We start from the raw sequence: 25,159 nt of genomic DNA, 5'->3' as shown, positions 1-25,159 counted from the left end.
ACATCATGCATCCACACATTCTCTCCTTTCCTTCCCTCCTCCTGCCCTACTTCAGTTCTTCAAAATGTGTCCACTGTCCCCTGTAAAAGGAGGTGCTCAGAGCAGGAGCTTGCAGACACCACAGGCATTTCTACATAAAATCTGTTTCACTGTTGGGCAAGGGATGGAGATGGAGGAGACAGAACCTGGAGGAATTCTTGGACATCGACATTTTGCCACTGCCTTGATCATAACAGAGTTCTTACACAGAACCTCATCTTCAGCACGGTGGGACGTCGGCTTGAGTTCATGGGACCCTCAGTTCAACATCTTCATGTTTCTGCTGCTCCTGAGCACATTTTCTCTTTGATATAGATTGGTGAGGTGGGGTAGGGGAGAAAGTGTTTAATTGCTGTTTGATTTTATGTTTATACAACAAAGCCAGGCACTGATTGTTTCTGTGGGGACTGAAAGTCTCCTGCACCATTTCAGTGAGAAGATGCCATGTGTGTGGCCTCTGAGGTACACTTTTAAGTTATGTCTGTTGGCCAGCACTCCTCCTGATCTTCAAGTCACCACGTGCACAGCTTCTCTTATCTGGAAGAAACTTTCCAGGTAAATTGAACACCCCACTTAAAAGGGAGCTTGTCTCCTACGCTCAGACATTTGCTGAGGCTCTGAAACTGGAGTGGCAGTGAAGGATTGCCTGGCTGGTGTAGAGCTGATGGCAGAAGGACACAGGGAGAGAGATGGTAGTAACACAGGCAGTGAGGAGGCTTGCCCAGTACCTACAGAAGGGAAGGAGACTGGGTTATAATTTGCTCTGGGACTTCAGGCAGAATTGTTTCATCTCTGCATCTGTGCTCTGTCATCTGTAAATGAAAGGGTAGGACCGACCGGCCCCTTCCAGATTCAATTCCAAGCCTCCATTTACGAGACCGAAATCCTGTGGTGTATCCATGCTGGTTATACCTCTCTCAGAATCTTTATCTCTTCCTAGTCTCTGGGATAATTCTTATGTCTGTGGTAGACAATGTCTGTGCTAGACAGTGTCTCTGCTAGGACTATCCTTTGAGAATTAGAAGCAAAGAAATCACTACTCGTTATCTGAGGGATGGGTGCGGCTCTTCGTCACTTTCAACTCTGTCGAGTCACCCACCGTGTTCTACTTTAATTTCTGTTGCTGTGATGAAAAGCAACTTAAGAAGGAAAAGGCTTATTCAGCTTTCAATTCCAGATTACAGCTCATCACTGAGGGGAAGTCGAGGTTGGAACTCAAGCAGCTCATCACATCCCACCAACAGCCAAGAGCAGAGAGAAGTGAATCCATGCAGGCCCACTTGCTTAATTGCTTGTCCACTCTCAGCTAGGTTTCTACTCTCTAATACTGTTCAGGGACCCCTGCTAGGGAATGGTGCTGCCCACAAGGGACTCTATCTTCCTACATCAATTAACAATCAAAACAATCCCCTATATACCTGCCCCCAGACCATCCTGATCTAGATAATTCCTTATTAAAACTCTCTTTAGAGGCAACTCTAGATTGTATCTCATTGACAATTAAAACTGACCGGCATAAACAAGATCATTAATACCCGCCCTGCCTATACCACAAAGGTAGTTGTGAGGATCAGTGCCAGCAATAATGTCAACCTAAGAAGGCTATGTTAACCGAAGGCATCCTTACAAAGTGAAGTTATTGATGACATAGACTCCTTGTCCTATTCACAGATGTTTAACAGTTCACTGCAAGGCACTCTTGAAGTGTTTGCTCAGTGAATGAATAAATGAAAGTTTGAACAGAGGGAAGATGCCAAGTGTGCAGAGGAACCATGCAGACTTGTTCCATAAGTACCACCTGCTATATCCTGCTGTGACCTATAAGGATTCAGAAGTTGACATGCTAAGAAGGGAACAGGAAGGTTGGCAAGATGACTCATCAGGCTAAGGTGCCTGCTGCTGCCAGATCTGATAACTGGAGTTCAACTGCTAGGACCTGAAAGAAAGGAAGAGAAACTGACTCCAGCAGTTGTCCTCTGACCTCCAACCCCATGCTCACACATATAATGCAAGCACTACACTATACACTGGAATAAATAAATAGATTGTTAGATGATAGATGCATAGATAGATATATAGATACATAGATAGGTATATACATAGATACAAACATACATGATAGATAAATAGATATGTAGATAGATACATACATAGATAGATACATAGATAGGTAGATGAATACATACATGATAAATAAATAGATACATAGATGGTTGATAGACAATTTTTTAAAGAAAGGACAGACTGTCCTGCTCTGTTTGGCACAGGGGTTTTGTATGCAGTTGGCAGTGAAGAGGCACCAGTAGCCGTGAGTCCCATTTTTGTCTTTTGGCCAGCCTTGTAAAGCTGCTTAGAGTTGTCTCCAGTGCCCTGGCTGCACTCTTCCATTTCCCAGCCTCTCTATATGGAACAATTACTCCCCATGGTACCTTGAGAGGAAAAGCAACTGGCATCAGGTACCCACTTCTCCTAGGATCTCAGAACTTGGCATCACTCCAGAGCTCCTGGGAAGATGCTCTGCCTCATCTCTGACAGTCCTCTTAACCCTTGGTTGGCAGTGTAAACTGTTTCACACCAGCCCATCCTCAACAGACACACAAGTCCGCCAGCATTTTCCCAATGTTCTTTGGGTGATCATAGCTACAACTGAGACTCCCTGGCTGAGAACAATGAAGATATTGAATAGATAAAAAGAGGTGGGAGAGATCAAGTCCAGCTACCGAACACACTAATGCCAGAGTTGGCATTCCAACCTGGGTCTCAGGGTTCAAGACAGGGCATCTTCCACTGGGCTAGACACTCAAGGAACATCTCTTGTATTTCTAGTTCCTTCTGTCTTAGTAAGTGGACTATGGGAGGCACCATGGACCCCTCTATACCATCACTATACCATGGATGGGTAGCAGCATGCCTTAAGATACTAGATTTTTCTGGCCACTCCCATTTCTTTCATCTTCCCTAATCCTCAGTATGGACCACAGAACCACCACCCACTCTACTTACCTCAGACATGCAGTCAGTTGTGGTTACTTCCTAATGGGCCCAAGAGCCTAATTATAGTCTGTAGCATCCTAAATAATGACCGGCCTCCCTGGAACTCCTTACCTCAATCACCATGCTGGTGTTTGCTTCTTGGCTGCTCAGAGCAGTTTTGAGCCTTCCTCTTCTCTGCTCTGTACTCTGCTCACACCAGTGTCTTATTGACAGGTCATTGAAACCCCATCCTAGTGGGAGCCTTGGTGTCAGCCTTGAGTCATCCCACTGTGCTAACTGCTGGTTGTTGACTTTGTTCCTGGATAGGCTGGGCTCCTCCAGCTCACAATTCTTAGGATCACCTGAGAATCTAAGAAAAGAACCTTTCATCCCCTTCCCCCCTTTTAAATGTAAGTACCAAGGATAGAATCCAGGACCTTGCACATGCTAGGCAAGAGCTGTTTCTTGAGACAGAGTCTTGTTATCTAGCTACCCAGACTCTATGTGGCCCAGAACTCCCAATCCTCCTGTCTGCTTCTCAAGTGCTCAGCTTACAGCCATCATGCCTGGCTCTCCCTACCCTTGATGGATCGCTCAGTGCTCTTCAGAGAAGGGTTCTAGAGCCCCACCCCTTCCCCAGACAGCTCCAAACTGGATGAAAGAGACCAGAAATCCATTTGTGGGGGTGCTGGGGGCAAAGGTGGTGTCTGTGGGAGGAAGCCTGGGAGAGAGGCCCATCATTTGTCCTCCTGATGATGCCTGGGATTCATCTGGGTCTTCAGGGCTGGAATAGCAGTGCTGGCCTTTTATACTCATGCTTGGGACAACCAAATGGGGGTATGACAGAGCTGAGACTTCTCTTCAAATGTATACCCTAAGCATGATGGGCACATACTCTCTTCCTAGGAAAAGAAGACTCAGCTCTGTCCTGGAAAGTCCCAGGGAATGACTGGTGGTGTAGCAGGCACAGCAGACTTTTGGCTCTGCCTTTTCTCCTTTGCTGCTGGCATGGAGAGCCTAGATACCCTCACAGTGGCTGCTGTAATCCTCTGGGTTAAGGAAGAGACTGTTTCCAGAAGACAGTGGTATTGGAGAAACCGGGCCCCAAGGAGAAAGTGGGGTGTAGCAGATGCCCTGGGGGTAGGGCAGAGCACCCTTGTTATGATGAGATTTCTGAGAGAGGGCATGGCGTGCAGTCACTCCCACCTGAAGTAAAAAAGAGTAGAGAGCCAGGGGACTTGGAGAAGACTCTTGGACATCCCCTATTCCTGTGGCGGGTGGAGGAAGAATCCAGAGAAGCAGGAACAGGCAAAGAGGCATGAAGCAAGTACCCACCTTGTCACAGGGATGGGGTGGGGTTCAGGACAAGGGGCCGTAGAGCCACACGGCTCTTTGACACTCAGTTTTGCAATGTTAAGTTAAGAACACCTTAAGCGGGACGTGTTTAAAATCAATTCAGCTGTATTACAGATGATATTTAGTAAGGCTTGGATTGCTCAGCATGGCTCCATCAGCCACACGGCTTTACAGGGCCTCTCCACTGTTGAATGGCCCTCTGCTTCTCCAAATCTTAGCTGGTCCAGATGCCAGGAGCAGAATAAGGACAGGCACTGTGAGTTTGCCAGTTCCCAGAGAGACCTGCCAGGCTGAGGGAGGGAGACCCAGTGTGGGCATCGGCTTGGGCCTGTGCTGGGCTGGTAACTGCAATGAGGGACTCTCTGGAAATCAAAGGGCAGGCCCCCCATCTCTTGGTTTCTCTAATGCCAGGCTGCTACTATGACCCACCAGCTGTCCTCAGCCTTAAACCACCTCTGCTGGCATGCCACGTGAGCTGAGGCAGAGCTGTGTCCCATGGCAGGCAGTGGCGGGAGCAGACTGGAAGGTTTTTATTGGCTCTGGTGAGGCTGACTGGTCAGGCTCTGGTTTCTAGTTTGGGTCATAATAGATATTCACTGACCTGGTTCCACTGCCACATAGAAACATTTTGAGAAGGAGATGCGGGGAACAGCAGAGGGTAAGCAACGTGGGGCAGCAGGTCCCATTAGCAAGCATGAAGGTGACCCAGGGCCACAGAGTAAATAAGAGTCTGGCAACTTAGAGAGCTTTCAGGTTTCAACACTCATCATCCCTTCCCTCAAAGATTCCGCTCAGTTCTAGTCTCCATTTGAGAAGTCCTTAGAATTGCTCGTGTGCACGTGTGCCAAAAAGACCCAAGGGATCCACCATCCCGGGACTATCCGGGACTAGGCACGTGCCATTATGCCCAGCTTTTTCACACAAACTCTAGGGATCAAACTCAGATCCTTCAAGCAGCAAGCATTTTTACCAGCCAGACTCCTCCCCAGCCTAGCAATGGGATTTAGCGTAAAACCTTTTGACACTGCAAAAGGGTCTGAGGTGTCAGCTCAGTTCTTGTGGAGATCTGAGCCAGGCTCTGGGACTCACAGTTCCCATCAGCCCTGACGCTCACTGCCCCTCCCCAACCCCACCCCCAGAGACCACAGGAAAAAAAAAAAAAACAGGTCCACACCAAGCCTTGCCTCCACACTGGTGAGAGCTCTTTTCTCCACAATCTTTGCCCTCATCTCAGATCATGCTCTGTCACCTGTGAGCATTCTGCACACCCTGACAGAGGGGCAGCCACTGTCTGCCACGTGCCCTCAGGGTTGGTACTGATCTAAGAAGTGATGACTCTCAGCCTTACACAGATAGGAGGAAGGGAGATCTTTCAACTCCTGGTGAGGCCTCCATGCTGCAAGTCATGTCTCTTCCACACCATCATCATCAGGCCTAAAATAAAGTTCAAGAGCATGAGTAACAGCCTCTCCTAACAAACTCTCAGCTTTCCTGACTGCATGGCAGACTCTGTGTCCAGTGCTAAGATGGTGAGAAATGGTCCTTGTTGTCTCTCCGGGACTCTGTGGTTTACCAGAGTCCATAGGATACACATATATTGCTGGCTTTCATCATACTGATTTCTCTATGTGTCACCACACAGAGAGGCTCAAAAACAGCACCCTCAAAGGCTCATAGATGAGGCTGGAATTGGCAGAGTGGGATTTCCGGAGAGATAGCCTTTCTTTGGGATGCTTCTGTGAGTTAAACCTCACCTTACTTTCTTCCCCTTATCCTCTGTGTCCCTGATTGCACACTCCTGATCCCAGTGGACCAACAGGTCACAGGATGTAGGACAGGGAGTAGATCTAGAAGGCCAGGCTGCCTTGGGGACACGATGGGAGCATCTGGGATTCCTGTGGCCTTTCCCCAGCAGAACCATGCCCTCAGTCCTGCTGGGTGTGTGTGAAGCTGCAGGAGTGCCTGGAGTCAGAAATGGGAGTGTTAACAAGCAGTATACCAGACCCAGTGCAAGACATTGATTCATTCTGTTGCATAGAACACGCTGGTCTAACCCCCCACTTTGGCAATAGTAAAGCAATCACCTAGTAGCCCAAAGGTGGCAGCTCTAAGCCAAGTGTCTGTCTAAACCTCAGCTACCCCTGTGCCCACTCTGCATACAGAAAGTCTTGAGAGTGACTCGTCTCTTCTTCTATCTGATCCTAGGTGTCCCCGGCCCTCCAGGACCAAGAGGACTCAAAGGAGATACAGGCGTGAAAGGACCTGTTGGTAGCAGAGGACCTAAAGGGGATCCTGGCAATCTGGGACCCCCAGGACCTCAGGGTCCTCAGGGGCAGCCTGGGGAGCCAGGACCTGTGGGAGAAAGAGGGCCAGCTGGCCCCAGAGGCTTTCCAGGCCTCAAAGGCTCAAAGGGCAGCTTTGGCACTGGAGGACCAAGGGGGCAGCCAGGCCCCAAGGGGGATGTGGGGCCCCTAGGGCCAGAGGGGCCCCCAGGGTCTCCAGGACCTTCAGGGCCTCAGGGAAAGCCAGGAATTTCAGGAAAGACAGGGTCACCAGGCCAGCGAGGGGCCACAGGGCCTAAGGGTGAACCAGGCATCCAGGGTCCCCCTGGACTACCTGGACCTCCAGGTCCACCAGGGAACCAGAGCCCCTACTGAAAAAAGTCTTTGGCCTGATGCTGCCATGCAGGTTGGAGAGGTGAGGGTCAGAGAAAGCAGCCAGAAGGGTTGCTACAATCATTGTTCTTTGATCCTAATACGAGGGTGTCTCTTAGAGCTGACTGCATAGCCTTAAGCTTCCCAATAATGACTGTACCATAGGAAAACAGCTCACCTCCCCCTACTTTTTTCTGCTGACTAAAGGGGAGTCTATTGGGTTTCTATGGCTGGTTAGAAGGAAAGGCTGTGAGAGCCTGCTGGTGGGGGAAGGGATAGCTACCTGGGGAAGAATGTCTTAGATCTCTTGGATGGTAACTACTCTGGTCTCTGCAATGACTTAACACCCATGCGAGCCAAGTCTTGAAGAAAAAAAAAATCCAGGGAAACTTTTGGGGCATTATAAATGAAACTCCAGGGATAGCAGCCTCCCCTCTTTCCCCCTCCCTCGACACATAACAGTCACGGTAGAATCATGTGGAGCTGCCTTGATCCACACAGGGCAAGAGAAGTCTGCCTGGCTGGCATTCCCAGGCCTTATGCATGGATACTGACCCTGACAAGTTCAGAGAGTTTTTATTCACATGTCCAGAAAATTCCTCTTTTCAGTCTTACCTCTGCATCTCAAGAGTGGCCTGGAAGAAACCCAAGCAGAGTTTCATCGGCAGGTCAAGAACCTACAGGTCCCAGAGCACTCTGCTTGACTTCTATCCAGCTCCCAGGAAGACCACAGGGCTGGAGGTGGGAGGACATATCAGGGGAAAACTCCCCTCTCCAAAGCCACCACTTGTTCAACCTACTCTGCCTTGTCTTACTCCCAGTAATAGCCAAGGAGGAAGAAGCTGGTAACACGGCAGCTCTTGCCTCCTCCTCTTGGTTGACCTGAGACAGATGCACAATGACCTCACCCCACAATGACCTAAGATGGCTGGAGTTCTTTCCCACATGAACAGCAAGCTGGACCAGGCATGCGAAAGGCTGAACGTGCACAAGGAACCTTAGATGTTACTTCTCGTCTTTCATGAACTTCTTGAATACACTGGCAGAAAGGGATGCTGGGAAAGGCCTGCATTTCCTTGACTCATTTTGTAGAGCTGCCCTGATCCTTCATACTCCAGCAGACTCAAACACTCCTGGGCAGAGGCTAGAGCTGTGTCCTCTCTTGCCCTGCCTCAGAGACCTGTCTTCTTCTTCCTGTTCAAAGGCTCTGTGCTACCTTCTTCATCAATATCAGTGTGCAACTGGCTTGCACGACCCATCTACCCCTGCTGTATAATTGTCCTGTCTACATATGAAAATATCATGCAACACAATATCGCTGACCCAGTAAAGAGCTGTTTCCAGTAGGGATGTGTCTTCTAGTGTTTATATCCAACCGGAGGATGTGACCTCTTCAGGGAGCCATTTCATATTGACCTTCAGAGATGTATCCCTGTCAAGGGTTCTATTGCAGAATCTGAGAATTGAGAGGTCTTCTTGGAGTTCCTAGTGGTTGGCAGTGAAGCCCAAAGAAAAGTCTGAGGAATTACCCTAATGGCAAGGCCAAGCTGGAAAAGCCACAGCTGGACCCTGTAGCTATTGGCTAAAATGAAAGTGGAAAATAGAACAGGCCCAGACCCTAGAGGGATGCTTCCTGATTCTACTTGTGCTCTTTAAGTCAAAGAAACAGAACAGAAAGGAGGAAAAGACCAGGCTAGTCTTGCTCCAAGTGAGAAAGAACAGAGGTCAACTTGGTTCCCTGGAAATCAGTCAGGGCCTGCTCTACTAGGGGTTTTACGGGAGAGTGGGTTCATTTGCTAAGTCAAGCATGACCTGGTACAAAGCCTGCTACTGGTTTGATGTGGGTGGGGTATGTTTGGATCAGGGGTGCTCAGTAGGAGTCAAAACGTGGAAGAACTGACCTGAGACTCCCACCTATGAGCCTTGCCCATCCATGTGGCACTGAGAAATATCCTTCCCACGGCACCTGACATATGTGGGTCACTGATGTCACTGCTTATGGGCCACGAGAGTGAGCAAAGCCTAGAGTCCAATGTGGTCACGTTTCCTAGCAAAGGCAGACATGGCTATAGCCTTGCATAAAGCTAAACAGGGAAAGAAGGAAGAAGTCTAGGGGAGCCAGGGGGTGGTAAGTCTCAGTAATAAGAACTCCGAGTGGAGAGGGCTAGTCTCAGTGATAAGTCAGGGCACGTTCAGAAGGGTGACACCCACGTAAGTAGCTCAAGGACAACAGGAAAGACATGTCAGTGGAGTCTCCTCATGCTTCTCGATTACAAGCAAACCTCCTGAGAACTTGAACTACTGGTTGCCACACTACTGGTAGGGGAAGAATTAGGCCAGGCCCTGGATAAAGGAGAGTCCAAGAGAGAATATCAGCCAGCGTCTCAAAGTAAAAGTCTAGCAAAGCCAGATCTGGGGCCAATTCCAAGGGATGGGCTTAGGGGATAAAATGAGAGACAAGACATAAAACAATAAATAAATAAATAAATAAATAAATAAATAAATAAATAAATAAAAACCAACTCGATCTAAACCATAAGAGCAAAGATACAAAAAGGTCCTAAGAGGACTCAGCTGTTATAAACCAGCCCCTGACTATGTGGCTTGAAGAACCACTTGATTTAAGGGCACAGATAAAAGTCAGAAACCACTGAGCCCATACATGCATTCACAGGGTCCCCTCCTGGAAGGGGACTGTGGGTAAGCTAGGGGCTATGGAACCAGAAGGATATCTAATCCTATGATTACTGGGATAAGACATAAAACATTCCCTCCTCCCTCAGATATCTGACTGCTCTCTCATCTCTCCGTCTCTCAGTGGCTACTTTTATCTCTAAACCTGTCTCCTTTCCCTGACCAACATCTGGTTTCATGAGGCCCAACAGAACAGGACTAAGATTGGCCACCCATGGGCCTTGCCCTTCAGCTGTAATTCCTAGGATCTAGGTGAAAGCCCCATTGCTGACCCCTTGAGTCAAGGGTTTACCTGACCCAGAGAGCTGTACCAGCAGATAGGTGGAGGGAGGGACCAGGGCTGAGTGACAACAGAATCTGCAGAGTGAGATGAACTATAGGCAAGCTAGCAGCCAACTCCAGCAGGTACTGGAATAACAGGACAGTGTTGCATGACTTTATCTGAGAAGCTCACGTCTGCTCCCCATGCTGAGACAGACTTGGGCATGCTGTTTAACCACTCTCTCATTTCCTCCCACGAGATTGCTGGGGAGATCTTCTGGCCAGTTACCCAGGGTATTTGGTCTCCTCAACTGCCACTAGAAAACATCTCGGATTGCATGGTTCCAATAACAGAAATGTGTTTTCTCACAGTTCAAGAGGCTGGGAAGGTTAAAACCAAGGTGGCAGCTCTTCCTGGTTTGCACATGGCCACCATTGTCCTGCATCCTCACATGGGAGCTAAGGACTTAAGCTTATCCAGTCTTAAGCCCAACCCTATGGCTTCAGTTAGGCTTAGTGATTTCCTGATAGCTACACTGAGGTGATGATGACAGCAACTGTCAGTCAATCAATCAGGGTACCCAGAAGCTGTCTATCTGTCAATCAATCAGGGTACCCAGCAGTTATTCCTCCAACGACGCCAGCCCTCACCCAGGTGGGGATCATCACACAGAATCTAAGCTTCATACGCTTCATGGATGCTTGCCACTCTGCCAATGAACACTCAGAGCAGGCAGCCAGCACGCTTTCCTGCATTGTGAGAGGCTGGTCCTCTAGCTATTTCTTTCGTCCCTCTGTCCCATGTTGTCACACAGTCCTTTAGAGGATCTGAACTATTTTCTTCAATTCTATTGGAATTCTAAGGAGCTGACTGGGGCTTAGGAGTGGGCAGTCAGAACCATACAGCCTGATCTAAGGGGGGTTACTCATGAGATCTGGTGAGATGGCTGCTACTTGTCTGAGAGGAGGGTGGGCTACCTGACAGGGTTCGTCAGTGGACCGAGAGCTGGGACAGGTCCTGCTCCAGCCCTGCTGGACCTTTCCTCCTAGTGGGACTGTAGGCCCAGAACAGGCCTCTTGGGCCTTCAAGTTCTTCTTCAGAAAACAGAGAGTGGGTGGTCTTGACTGCCCTGGGCCTGGACTCTCACATTTATCTGACTTTATCAAGCTGTCTTCCTTCCCCTCCCCCACCCTACTTCCCCTCCCCCCATTCTGCTCAGTTGCTTCACTGGATCTCACTAGAGCCGAGATAATAAAGTTTGAACCTTTATAGTCAGATGATAGCCTGTGAGATTTCAGCTCCTAGAGTCGAAGCATGGACTTCGGTGTTGGTGTGCCTTTAATTCCAAAGTGTACAAAGCCCTGAAATTATTCCTGGGTTCCCCAAGGAGAATGTGGGGCTTCCTAGAGGCGGCATGCCTGAACCATGTCTCTCAGTACCTCTGAAAACTACAGACTCACCTTCTCAGGTCCTGCTGGCAACCCCTCCTCCTTCCTGCAGAACAGGATGGGGCTGGGCAAAGCTCCTGCCCCTCCCCCAGCTCCATTCCCCAGGCCAGGGCTGAGCTGGCAATACTACACCAATCCTGGGTACACCTGTCAAAACAGAACCTCTGGAGAGTCAAGCAAGAGCTGAAAAACATGATCTGACCACACCGAACTTTCCACCAGGGCTGGGCTGCCAAGGGCTGGCTTTTCCCGAAAGCCTTACCCCTGTGGGTGATGGAGAGACCTTCTTGGGGGCTGCTTGGCTGCAGAAGCACAGGCCATTTGGTTTGCTAGCCTTCACCTGTCTATTCCTTTTGTTTTCTTTCAAACTTCCAAGTGCAAGAGCTGTGCCTAGTGCATCAGAGGATGCTCAGGGGGCTTATACAATGTCTGCTGATGGGGCCCACCTACCATGGTACAATTACTCAGAGCCCCCATAAAAAGTGCACAGCCTGTGCTTGCACCCTAAACCCACTGGTTCAGAGCTGTGGAGATGGATAAGAAGCTGGGAGTGGGAAGGAATGTGCTCTACAGACCAAGACCGGGGAAATTATGATGCCTCATAAATGTGAGATACACAGGTGTAGGAGATAAAGAAAGGGACACGTTGTTACTTCGTTTCTGTTTATTGTCTTATTTCTTCTTCATGAGCATAGTACTCTGGCATGTTATAGGTCAGAAAACAGAGGCTCTGAAGTGATGAGTAACATATAATCTAAAGATGTTAAATGAGGCCTGGAGAGATGGCTCAGTAGTTAAGAATGCATACCGTTCCTGCAGGGGTCATTCAGTTCCCAGCATCCACCTTGGGGGTTGACAACTGCCAGTAACTCCAGCTCCAGGTGATCCGATGCCCTCTTCTGACCTCCACAGGCACCTGCTCTTATGTGCACGGATTCCCACATAGACACATACGCATACACATAATTTTAAAGTAAGTAAGTAAATAACTAAATAAATGTGGTGGTTTTTGAAAAGCTGTTCAGCCAGATGGATGGAGGTTTTCCTGATAACTCTGTTCTACTGAGATTACCTCTTCCAGAGTGGTGGGGTCGGGAGGTCAGTGAGCTGGAGAAGGATTAAATCCACCACAGAAAGGAGTGTTGTTCTCTCCATCTCAGAGCAAGCTAGCGACAAAGCTGTGTCAAGGCCCCGAATAAAGTGCTGCCAGGATCTGCAGTTCCAACTGCTGTGTTCTGTTACCAAGAGCAGGGGCCTTGCAGGAGCTGGACCCAGGAGGGTGCGTCTACCATGAGAGCCGGAAGGCTTCTCAAAGGAAGTCATGTGCTCTCCTCCATAAAAGCCAGCACCCAACTTGTGAAAGTGCAGACCCAGCTCCATCACTGAGAAACTTGTATCAAATATTGAAAGCTATCCTTATAGCGTTTCCTCGATTCCACGCCAACCGTTTTAAAGGATCGGGTCATCTAAAGATCACAGACTGATGCTATCTCTGCTTCTGATGGAAAACGGCGGAAGAATCTCCACCATGTGATGGTTTTACTCACACTTGTGACCTATGGCTGCCTCTGCACAAGAAACTCCAGGTCCTCTCCATCGCCCGGACAAGCCTGCCCTAACCCCAAGTTGTAACCTGGAACTCCCTTGCTCCCCATCATCCATCACCGGCCTTACTCAAAGAACTCCCTTCTTCTAGACATAGAAACATCTCAAAGTTTAATAGGGAGGGAAAGGACCATACTGAATGTGTTCACACATCCATCACGTGGACAGCTGCCAACAGTTGCTATTATATATACAGTAGGAATGTGAGAGGCAAGTACCAGGTCCCCTTCAGCCTCTTGCCTCAGGCTTCTTCCCAAACCTCTGTACAGAGAATAAATGTCTCTAGGCAGTGGTTCTCAACCTTCCTAATACTGTGACCCCTTAATACAGTTCCTCATGCTGTGGTGACCCCAACCATAAAATTATTTCATTGCTAATCATAACTGTAATTTTGCTACTGTTATGAATCATAATGTAAGTATCTGATAAGCAGGGTATCTGATATGCAGGATATCTGATATGTGAACCACAAAGGGGTTTAGACCCACAGGTTGAGAATCACAAGTCTACAAAAACTAGTGGTCTCACAGAAGGAAGAAATAGACGTCAGGGATTGGGGAACTGGGTACTGGCCAGGATGATTCTGTGTAGAGAAGGAGCCCCCAATTCTGCACAGACCTCTCATGGAGCAGTTGATTCTGCATGAGTGGAGAGAACTCCGAGCTGAGAAACATGCTTGAGCATGCACAGTAGGGAGGCGCTGTTGGAAATCTGAACAACTCTGCTTTGAGCCACATCAAGAATTCAGCTGAGACAGTAGAAAAGCTAAAATAAATCCATACTAGGCAGCTCCCAACCACTACCAACTCCCACTCCGGGGGATCAGACATCTTCTTCTGGCCTCTTTGGGCTCCTGCATGCATCTATATGTGCATGTGAACCTGTCCAAGTAGATCTATCATCTGTGCATTCCACTGAATACAAGTTAAAACTCGCTGCTTAAGAAGAATCATAAGGCAGTAATTTATTTCCAAAAAGAAATTAGAATAGGAATTGGTTTAAATAAATATAGGCTATATTTTCAAACTGTTTTGTAATGAGGAGATTATAATTCAGAAGTTTAGGAATGTATCTGAAGCAAGACTTTAAAAATAAGATTAGTATCCATGAAATATTATTTTGGACAAAGAAGAAAAGCTAAGATGGCAGCTTCAGAGTATAGAAAAGTAAGCCAGAACACAGTAAACCAGAAAGAACGAACTAATAAGATGTAGAGATTAAAAACATCAAGAAAAAAAAGGTTGGAATTTAATTTTGAGCTGGTGTCCTGAATTCCAGGTTGGCCTTGAGCTTACTTTGTAGTGGAGGGTGATCTCTAGCTCTGATCCTCCTGCCTCCACATCCTGAGTGCTGGGATTACAAGCATGTGCCATCATGCTTGGTTCGTAAGAGGAAAGTCTAGAACAGAGAAGGTCAACAAAGTCAAAGACTATGAAAACTGAGACATGCCAGAGCAGTGGTTCTCGGCCTTCCTGATGCTGCGATCCTTTAATACAGTTTCTATATTGTGGTGGTCCCCAACCATAAAATTATTTTTGTTGCTACTTCATAACTGTAGTTTTGCTACTGTTATGAATCATAATGGAATTATCTGTGTTTTCCGATTGTGTTAGGCAATCCCTATGAAAGGGTCATCTGACCCCAAAGAGGTCGTGATCCATAGGCTAGGAACTGCTTCCCTAGGCAATGTTGACTAGAAAAAGTTCATGAAGGTATAAATAGTGCTATCATGTGAAAGGTGAAATTAAGAGGAATTATGAAAATCCAATGCCAATAACTTTGAAAACTCAGATGAAATAAACAAATTTGTAGGAAAATATAACTCACCAAGTAAACTCAAGAAGGAAAAAAATCCTAAAAGGTCTGAAGGCGTGTAAGTGGTTTAAAATGCTCCCACAAGAAAAACAGCAGGTCCGTGGAGAAAGACTTACAGGCAAACCCTACGAAAACACTCAAAGACAACGTTCCATCCAACACAAACTCTTCCAAAGAACAGGAAAAATGGGGCGCAGTTTCCTGTCTTGTTCTATGAGGATAGAAAGAAAATATTTTTTTCAAAATCAGAAAATAAAATAGATACAGAAACAAGGCTTAGTGAATTGAAGTCCTGAAAACAAGTTTTACAAAATTTTATCAAATGAAGAATAAATATATTAGGCCTAATACTTAGTACCTACCAAAAAATATCGCACAACAAGAATCTTTCCTAAAGATGAAAACTTGAAAGTGTTCCCTTTAGAAGAGCCAAATGCTGAATGTTTCCTTGTAGGACACCATAGCAAACTTGTCACTAAGAAGGTGTCTTGCCAAAACAAGAAAGAAAAGAAAACAGACCCAAAATATAATCCGGCATCTATACCACCCTCCAGTTTACAGCTAACATTCAAAGATAGAAATATGTTAAACCACACCTTCATGATATTGAGGTGATAGCCAACCAAACCCAGAAAGATCCAGTTTCTTCAACAAATAAGTAGCATTTCCATGAGAAATGTAAGAGAGAATGTTATACACTAAATAGACTTGAAATTAACCTTCAAATAGAAGTCTATTAAAAAGAAAAAAGTTAAATTTTTTTTTCAACAAATACAAGATGTGGCCAGGGTTTGGACTTTACCTCAAACAAACAACTTATGAAAGTAGTTTGAAAAAAAATGAAATAGTTTGAACCCAAATGAATTGTGAGAACACATTAACAGTAGTGTTAAATGTGGCGGTGCGTCATAGCTACAGGCTTTAAGTGTCTCTGTGACTTAGAAAGACATTTGTGATGGTTGACAACGGATTTGGATGCACAGATGGAGCTTCAGAAAAGTGACTGGATCATGAGGCCTCTGCCTTTGTTGATGGATTATGGGTTTAATTTATTTATTTAAATATTTTATACATTTTAATCATATTCTTCCCCCTTCCCAACTTCTCTCAGACGGTCCTCACCTCTTTATCCACCCAACTTCAAGTTCTTTCTCTCTTTCTTAAAGATAAGACAAAACAAACAAGGAAAATCAAAGCTAACAAAACTAAACTATAGGAAACTAGTAAGATTGATGATGATGATGAAACAGGAGGAGGAGGAGGAGAAGGAGAAGGAGGAGGAGGAAGAGAAGGAGGAGGAGGAGGAGGAGCAGCAGCAGCAGCCAATGAATACAAACAAAAAGCACACTCACATACACAAAGACATGGAGTATATTTTGTGCTGGCCAACTATTCCTGGACATGGAGGCTGCCCTTGTGTGTGGCTGATATAACCAGTGAGACACCATTTGAGAAAACTGATTTTGTTTCCTTTCTCAGCAGGTATTAATTGTAAAACCTTCTTGGTTAGGGGTAGGGCTATGTATCTACTTCCCCTACTCTGTGCTGGCACTTAGTCTGGTTTGAACCTGTGAAGATCTTGTGTGTGCTGTCACAGTCACTGAGTTCATATGTGTGTCAGTCCTGTTGTGTCTAAAAGACTTTATGTCTTTGGAGTCATCCACCATATGTAGCTCTTAGGGTCTTTCTACCTACTATAGTGAGAATTCTAGAATTTTGGTTTCATTAAAAAAAACCACAGAAATATTATAAGAATGTGTTTTTGTTTTAATCCCAGGTGTGGGGATATGGGGCTGCTTCACAGCAGGTGACTATGATTTGCCTCGTGCTCTAGTAGGGGCATGATTTTGCCAGCTGCAGATAGTTCTCTGATTATGTGACATCTGTAATTCCGGGGACTTTTCAGAAGGTATATAAGTACTAGGGCCTCGAGAGGTGTGGTGGGTTGTTGGTTGGTTGTTGGTGGTTGCAGTTTGTCAAGTAGTCATGTGCAAAGAAGAAACAACAAGAAGAAATTAGATATTCTGACAGCAAAGATCAAATTTGTCCCAAGGGACCAGATGCCCCTAATTGGCAGGAAGTAGTCTAATGATAACATCACCCCATCTCTGACACCTGACTTTATTCGGGGAGCTCTTTCCTTTTACCTCTATCCTTCTTTTCTCTCTTATTAGCGGGTTGAAAGGGTTGAAGAAAGGGGATGGAGAAGGGTGGAAGAAAGAACCCACAAAGTAGCCAAAAACCACCTACAACCTATTCTTCCACATAGATCCCTCAGTTAAAGAGAGAGCTTTGAAAAAAAGCATCCCATTCAAAGCTGAGTTGATCCAAAGTCTCTTACTCTCTGCCCACTGTCAAGTTGTGGATCTCTGTGTTGACAACCTTCTACTTCTCTGATGAGAGTGGTGTGCCTATGTCATAATATGCCATTACGAGTAATTTTATTGCTATGTTTCTTTATCAGAACAACAGAAGTAGGCTTCTCCTACCCTTGTGACCTTTCTAGTCTCAGGGTCTTGGCCACTGCTAAGTTTAGGTCTTTAGAAGCGATGAGCACCATCTCATGGAGTGAACCTGACATCCAATTTTTATAAAAGCAGTTGGTTATGTCCATAACATGTGTGCCACTATTACACCAGCATATCTTTCAGGCAGCTCTCTGTTGTAGGTCACAGAGTTTGTAGCTGGGTGATATTGACATTTATTTTTCTCCTTCAGCAATGCACAATGTAATTTTCTTTTCTTTTAAATTGGATATTTTATATATTTACTTTTTAAATGTTATTCCCTTTCCGGATTTCCCCTCTGAAACCCCCTCCCATACCCCCTCCCCCTGCCCGTATGAGGATGCTCCCCCTTCCACCCAACTACTCCCCACCTCACCGCCCTGGTGGAACCAAGTCTTCACAGGACCAAGGGCTTCTCCTCCAATTGATCCAGACAATGCCATCCTCAGCTACATATGAGGCTGGAGTCATGGGTCCCTCTATGTGTACTCTTTGGTTGGTGGTTTAGTCCCTGGGAGCTCTGGGGGGTCTGGTTGGTTGATATTATTGTTCCTCTTGTGGGGTTGCAAACCCCTTCAGCTCCTTCAGTCCTTTCTCTAACTACTCCATTGGGGACCCCATGCTCAGTCCAATGGTTGGCTGCAAGCATCCGCCTCCGTATTTGTCAGGCTCTGGCAGAGCCTCTCAGGGGACAGCTATAACAGGCTCCTGTCCACAAGCACTTCTTGACCTCTGCAATAGTGTCTGGGTTTGTTGACTGTATATGGGATGGATACCTAGGTGGGGCAGTCTCTGGGTGGCCTTTCCTTCAGTCTCAGCTCCACACTTTGTCCCCCTATTTCCTTTAGACAGGAGCCCTTCTGGGTTAAGAATTTGGAGATGAGTGGCTGGTCCCACCCCCCAACCAGGAGCCTTGCAGAACCTCTGGGTATGGTCTCTACAGGTTCTCCCTCCCCTTTGTTTGGCATTTTAACCCTGTTGTGTCCTGGGAGCCTCTTGCTTTCCTAGCATCTGGGACTTGATGGTGGCTACCTCCAGGCCCCCAGTTCCCCATCCCCCATTGCTACCCACCTCTGTTCAAATTCCTGACCCTCTGTATATCATCCCTGATTCCTCTCATACCTGATCTTGCCCCCTTTCTCCCCCTCTCCCTCCTCTCTTCATCCCAAGTCCCTCCTACCCTCTACCTTCCGTGAGTATTTTGTTACCCCTTCTAAGAAAGACTGAAGCATCCACATTTTGTTCTTTCTTCTTCTTAAGCTTCATATGGTCTGTGACTGTATCTTGGGTATTCCTCAGCACTCTTCATGCCAGTCAGCAGGGGTGAAGCTTCTAGTTGGGAGCCAGCTCGATTTCACCATGTTCAAAAACATAAGTTCTGCCTTCAGCAACAGGGCTTTACCATCAAGTTATGAAGACTAACCAATATCCTTGACAATAGCCTTGGTATTTGAGGGGGGTCTATGGGACACAAGATGTAATTTGATGGATTTTTTTTGAGACAACTCTAGCAGTGTCCCAGAACTCACTGTCTAGACCAGGCTGGTCTCAAAATCACAGAGATCCACTTGATTCTGACTCTCAGTGCTGGAATTAAATGTATGATCTACTATGGCAGGCTTAATTAATATGTTTTAAACTTGAATAGACTATACTATGTAGGGTGATAGAACTGTGAGACACAGGGTCTCATTGGAAGAAGTAGGTGACTGGGGTCATCCCCTATGTATAGGTTACTCTTCATTTTCAACGTGACTAGATTTGGAATTATCTAGGAGATACACATCTTGGTGTTTCTAAAGAGGGTAGAAATTTTGCCTGAATATGGACAGTGTCATTCAACAGACTGGGGTCCTTTACGAATAACAAAGAGAAGAGGAGGAAAGAAAAGAGCTGAATGTTGAGAATCCATCTCTATGCTTACTGACTGTAGTACAACAAGACCAGCTGCCTCTTTGTCCTGCCCCACCCTCACACTTGCCCCGTGCTTCCCTGCATGTACTCCCAAATTGTGAGCCGAAATAAACTCTTCAAGTCTACATTGCCAGATGTTTTGCCCTATAATGAGAAAAGTAACAAATACATCCTAGAAAGATGTATTCGTCCCTGGCCCCTTCACGCCGGTCTCCCTGCTTTCTGGCCGCCACGAGGGGAGCAGCTTTCCTCCACCACGCTGTTCTACCAGCCCAGGAGCACACTGCCCGGGGATCATGAACAGAAACCTCTGGATCTGTAAGGCAGAGTAAAGTACTTTCTTTAAGCTGTTTGTCTCCGGTATTACGTCACAGCTATGAACAACCGACTGATGTAATGCTGGACAGGGTTAGAGGAAACATGACGTGGTGTCTGGGGTTTGTCTTAGCGCACTCCACGAGGGAAGGTCAGCAACTTAAAACCGGCAGACCATTTATAACTGGGAAGCGGGGTGGCAAGCCCATGTGTGTTGGTTATCTGGTCTGTTTTGTGTCTTTGGGTTTATTTAAATTCTTCCATCATGGAACTCAAAAGATGAGAACAGCCGTGACAGTAAGAGTCACAACGGGAGCTTCTGAAAAACAACACAGGCAGTCTCTGCCTCCTTTGCTGTCCTGAAGCACCCCATCCCACCCCCAACCCCAACCCCGGGCACAGGGCAGCCTGCTGGTTAACTGTCCCCAGTCCACACCTTGGGCTTGTCCTCAGCTCCTCCCAGAATGCTCTTCCATTTTATTACTGAAGCCCACGTCAAATGCTGCCTGTAGCAGATAACTGTTGTACTGGTCTGCCAAGCATCCTTTTCTTACACTTCAGATATCAACACTGCTGCTCTACGGATAAACACTTTAAATAACATCATGTGGTTCACACAGGGCTGACCTCACCAACCACATTCCCCCCCAGAGGATAACAAGTGATTCAGGTCAGGCTGGTGATAACGCCTCAGTGACTGCACCATTGGGCATACGGCCAAGGCTGTCCATGAACAGCAGATTATCTCCCAGACTTACTGGAAGTATCAGATAAAGGACACCCGCTCCCCCCACCCCCTGCCCCCAGGTTTGCTAACTCTGGACTTCTTGAGGCTATTTGCTTCAGTCTCTAAGCAGAATCTGCCCAAGACAGAAGCCACCATACAGAACAGAGACATAGATATTGGTGCTTAGTGTGATCATACACAAAACCAAACAGGTCCCCATCTCAGTCTTGCAGTATATTAGCTAATAAATGACCCCTTTTGCCTGAGAAAGGAAAAACAGAGGTAGGACAATAAAGACGGTGTAGAGAAGAGGGATAAAAGATAGTGGTGGCAACGATGATGATAATGGTGGTAATGGAGATCATGGTGACGATGGTGAGAGTGATTATGGTGATGGTGGTGATGAAGGTGATGACCAACAGTGTTAGTGATTACAGAAAGAGAAAGAAAATGACAGAAATGGACTGACAGAGGAAGAGATGAAGAAAAGGGAGAGTTTACTCTTTGGGACCAAGAACAGGACAACCGAAGTTCCCGTCACCAGTGCTGCATTCATCAATGGAAGGAATACTTGTCAGATTCCAGAGACAAGGAAGAGAGAGATAGCCAAGGATACCAAGAGGCAGACTGCTGTGTGAGGTGCTTCTTGCCTCTTTTTTTCTGTGTTAATTCAGTCAGTCACTTCCCATTGCAATTTCTCATTATCGAGAACTGGATGCATCTAGTCTCTGTGTGGTTGCTATGTGCAGTCAGGGAATCTCACCCCTCCCTGTCTTATTTACTTTTGTTTCAAGGTGACAGGATACCTGGAGCACCCACAGTGGATGGGTGGATGGATGGATGGATGGATGGTGGATTGATGGACAGGTGGGTGACTCGTTCATTTTAGAACAGTTTCAAGGGGCTTCGTCAACCTCTGCTTGGTAGTACAGCTCAGCTTGTGGCGTGGGAACTGTATGGGTGACACCCCAGAAGACTTGTGAAGCAGGGCTCGAGATCAGTTTTAACCTTCCAGTCCTGCCCCTGGTGCTCTAGTTCCACCAGTCCGGCCCCTCCTCCTACAAGTCCCATAGCCTTCAGAATATTGCCACCAGCTGCTGAAGAAGCATTCAAATCAGGAACCTATTGGGGCATTTTAGATTTCAACCATGGTTTTGGTATTCTTACAGTCCATCTGGCTCCTCCTTAGCTCATGGTAGGCTGGCAAGGTGGCTTATCAGGTAGAAGTGCTTGCCGCCAAGCCTGATTACCTGAGTTCAATCCTTAGGACTCATGCAAGATGGAAGGAGAGAACTCTGACAAGTTGTCCTCTGACAGCCACACATGAACCATGGTCATCGCAAGAGCACCCACAGTGGATGGGTGGATGGATGGATGGATGATGGATTGATGGATGGATGGATGGATGGATGGATGGATGGATGGATGAAGGGATGGGTGGATGGATAGATGGATGAAGGGATGGATGGTGGATGGATGATTGGATGGATGGATGATGAAGGGATGGATAGATGGTGGACGGATAGATGGATAGATGGATGGATGGATGGATAGATGGATGGATGGATGAAGGGGTGGATGGGTGGATGGATGGATGGATGGGTGGACAGGTGGATGGATTTTTAGAATGACTTAGCTCTGGGGAGAGGTACCCTCTTCCCTTCTAGAACCAGAAGGAGAATTACAGATGTGCAAACACTTCTGAGTCTCACTCTTTTCATCCTCACTTTGGTTCTCCATGGAGCAACTGGTTTTTGTTTTAAGTTTTATCTGTTTCTTCATTCGTTAGCATAAATCAGATCACTTCTGCTCTGTGCCTAGAACCTTTCCAGTGTTTCTAATCCCACTTAGAATAAAATCTAAATTTTTAGTGTGTGTGTATAAACATGTCATGTGTGTGTGTGTGTGTGTGTGTGTGTGTGTGTGTGTGTGTGTGCGCGCGCATGTACACGTGTGTGTACATGCCATGGCATGCATACATGTGGATATCAAAGAACAACTTTCAGGAGTTGATCCATGCTTCTACTGCAGGCTCTATAGATCAAACTGACCCCATCAGGCTGTGTGTAAACTGCTCTTCCCACCAAGCCATCTTGTCAGTTCAAATCCATACATTTTACAAGGCTTTTGGGCTGTGCTTGCTTAAAACCTGCTGACCTGTTGACTTCTCCATCCTCTCTGTCCTTCAGCCTCTCTCTTGTTTTCTCAAAGCATGTCACCTTTCTGAACTTCTCACGTGAGCTTAGCAGGTATCATTCTCAGAGAATAAACATGTGACTGTCATAGATGGTCTATTCTTCCTCATAACCTTTGTATGGATGACTCCTTCCTAGCCTTCAGAACTATTCAAAACTCAGTTTTGCCTCTTAAAGCCCACCTCCCCCCATCACTCATTCTAAAATAGAGAAATTATTTAGTGTGGGAGTGGATGACTTTAAATGGATCGTATTTCACATAAAGGGCCTGCACTTTTCGTCTGCACCTGGCACCGTAGTGATCTGTGCACATATGTGCTCAGCTGACAAGCTGTAAGGTGACCCAGGAGCATCTCTCCCTCTCCAGTCTCAGAGTTGATGTTTGGTCTGTGTGGGTCAAAGCAGGGAAGATATGATCTAAGCTAGTGGTCTCGGGGAGTTCTTGTGTTACCCTGCTACCTGCCTGTGTGAGTCAATAAACTCTGACCCTCAGCCCCAGATTCATCCTGTTCTCTGGGCCCACTTTACCATGCTGAGAAAGAACTCTTCCCTTGCCCAACCGCATCCTTCTTGCCTAGTTGGCTCTGCCCGTGAAATGCAGAGCACAGACCTGGAGTTCAGAAAGAGATTCACCTCTTCTGCCATCTGCTTGCTGCTTGCCACAGGACAGGGCTCCCATTCTGTGAGCACTCCCCAGCCTCCCACTTGACTCCATAATCACAGCAGCAAGTCCTTCCCATGGCAGCCAATGAATGCAGCTTAGTTTCCCCAAAAGAACCCACCATGCCCTCCCCATGTTGAAAACCCTAACAGATGTCTAGGACTCCTCCAAGATCAGAGATACCAACACTGAGTTCTCTCCTCAGATAGCTCTCCTTCAGCTTTATGGGTTGCTCCTCAAAGTTTCTGATTGACAATGACAGATTTTCTCAATGACATCACAGACTTTCCTCCTTGTTCTCCAGCCTAGGGGAGCGAAGGCTTTCTAGGACTGCAACTTCTGCAACCTTGTAGGTTTTTCTTTTCCCTTGCCTTTTCTCTAGGGCATAAGTCTGTTGCTAAATCTTTGTATCAAATTCTCTCACTACCTGCTATGGTCTCTGCTCCCAACTGCACTATGTATTGTATATCTACCCAGAGGGGCCAAGAGAGAGAGAAACAGAGGATAGACAAGTCAGACAAGGAGAGGCAAGGAATAGCTAGGGAGCTGACAGGCTTCCTTGGCTTCTGTGGGAAGAGAATTCTAGGTCAGAGTAACAGAGATGAATCCAAGAAGCTCATTCGTCCAAAAGTACATATTGAATGCCCCCTGTATTTCGTGGATCCTGGTATTTGGTAACTCGTCTTTGTGTCTATAATTAATGGCACATTTGGGGTTTGTCCTCTGTAATTGCTTCCATCTACAAGAGGAAATGTGCTGCACTCATGCCTGGCGGTGAGCGGTGACTAATGGTGAGGAAGAAAAGGGTAAAGGGGCCAAATGGAACACAGATGGGAGAGCATGGTTTTAGAGAGAAGACAGGACTAGCTGTGCCTGCATGCAGTGAGGGCTTCTATGGATGTTTCAGGAAAAAACACACGTAAATGAAAAGTTACCAGACTGGTTTAGGAAGGGAGATCTAACCCGCAGCTCCCACATAGAAAGGGACTAGAGAGGACAGTCCAGGGAGCAGTTGGGGCTTTAGGGGCTTGCAATCTCCTGCTTCTTCCTGGGTGAAAAGGGCTCAAATATTGGCTTTACAATTTCTTTTTAAAATATGTTTTTCTACTCTTCTGAATAATTATCTCACAATGTTTTGAAAAGGGAAGGGATGAAAGGAAAGAGAGAGAGAGAGAGAGAGAGAGAGAGACTAGGCATGAAGGTCTGTGTTTCAAGACGCTTTCTGTAACAGCCTCCAGATAAGCCCCTCTGATGCTGGAAGTCCACCAGAAATACTCTGAATGCAAGGCCAAAGCAAGTCATTAAGAAGAGGTCATACAAGCCAGAAGCAGAGTCTTGCAGGCACGTTCCAAGTAATGAAAGAAGGTCCCAAGAGGAGTAACTTCCTCAATCACTTGCAGAAATGTCCAGCAGAAATAAAGTCACCCTCTGGGGCCAGGAGTCTCTAGACCTGCTCCTAACCAAAGGATGGGCCTAGGGAGACAGTAGAGATTGCTTTGTTCTCACCCAGCACGTTGAGCAGAGCAGGACTTGTGTCTGGCTGGGGCTGGAAGCCTCTGTGGAACAAGGAAGTGAAACAGGACCTGTTGCTAAAAATCCCCAATAATTCCATGACCTTCCAAGCTAAGCCAATGACCCAGCACGGCACTGACGCCATGCACTGTGCTGTGGCATATTTGTCCCTCATAATCTTCCCACTACACAGACAAGGGACTCAGGTGGGAAAACAGGATTCCCAAGCCCTGTGCGTGGGAACAAAAGGCCTATTGTACTTAAAGGTAAAAGTGCAAAAGACATCTAGCTGATGTAGAATTTGGGGGCCCCTGTTTCGAGTGTGATCCATCCAGGTCATCTCAGTCCCTGGTCCTCACAGACATTGGTGGCATAGAAGGAAGCACATATGGGCTGTCTTGGCTCTGGTCAAGCTGAGCTGGATCCAGCAGAGGAACCCTTAGCCTACAAGAAGGCTGGTCCAAGATGTAAACTTTCAGAAA

At 46.8% G+C, this 25,159-nt stretch overlaps 1 protein-coding gene and 2 long non-coding RNA genes across 6 annotated transcripts in view; 1 reads left to right on the top strand and 2 right to left on the bottom strand.

Moving 5' to 3' along the window:
- Scara3 (scavenger receptor class A, member 3) overlaps positions 1–8,368 on the top strand; it is a 34,585-nt gene extending 26,217 nt beyond the window's left edge. The window contains exons 6-7 of one of the 2 annotated variants that reach the window (XM_017315980.2): positions 6,574–6,645; positions 6,718–8,368. In XM_017315980.2, coding sequence (XP_017171469.1) covers positions 6,574–6,645; positions 6,718–7,025 — 380 coding nt within the window. In that variant the 3' untranslated portion in view covers positions 7,026–8,368. Of the gene's footprint in view, positions 1–6,573 lie in introns of both variants that reach the window. The other variant, NM_172604.3, reaches the window with a different exon arrangement.
- On the bottom strand, positions 370–11,585 carry Gm41182. 2 transcript variants are annotated; one of them, XR_001781297.2, is made up of 2 exons: positions 11,439–11,585; positions 370–767 (listed from the first exon to the last, which is right to left on the bottom strand). It is a non-coding gene; the product is annotated as a predicted gene, 41182 (long non-coding RNA). The 2 variants fall into 2 exon arrangements; XR_874728.3 differs by lacking the exon at positions 11,439–11,585 and adding an exon at positions 3,145–5,525.
- A 1,922-nt stretch (positions 11,586–13,507) lies between these two features.
- Positions 13,508–24,725, bottom strand: Gm41181. Of its 2 annotated transcripts, none has more exons than XR_874726.2 (3): positions 24,672–24,725; positions 14,859–15,057; positions 13,508–14,429 (listed from the first exon to the last, which is right to left on the bottom strand). It is a non-coding gene; the product is annotated as a predicted gene, 41181 (long non-coding RNA). The 2 variants fall into 2 exon arrangements; XR_874727.2 differs by having other exon boundaries at positions 14,963–15,057.
- Between the last annotated feature and the right edge of the window lie 434 nt (positions 24,726–25,159).

The sequence above is a fragment of the Mus musculus genome, chromosome 14, assembly GCF_000001635.26.
Source record: "Mus musculus strain C57BL/6J chromosome 14, GRCm38.p6 C57BL/6J".
NCBI classification, from domain to species: domain Eukaryota; kingdom Metazoa; phylum Chordata; class Mammalia; order Rodentia; family Muridae; genus Mus; species Mus musculus.
The sequence above is the reverse complement of the archived record's forward strand: the minus strand, read 5'-3'. Positions and strand labels throughout refer to the sequence as shown.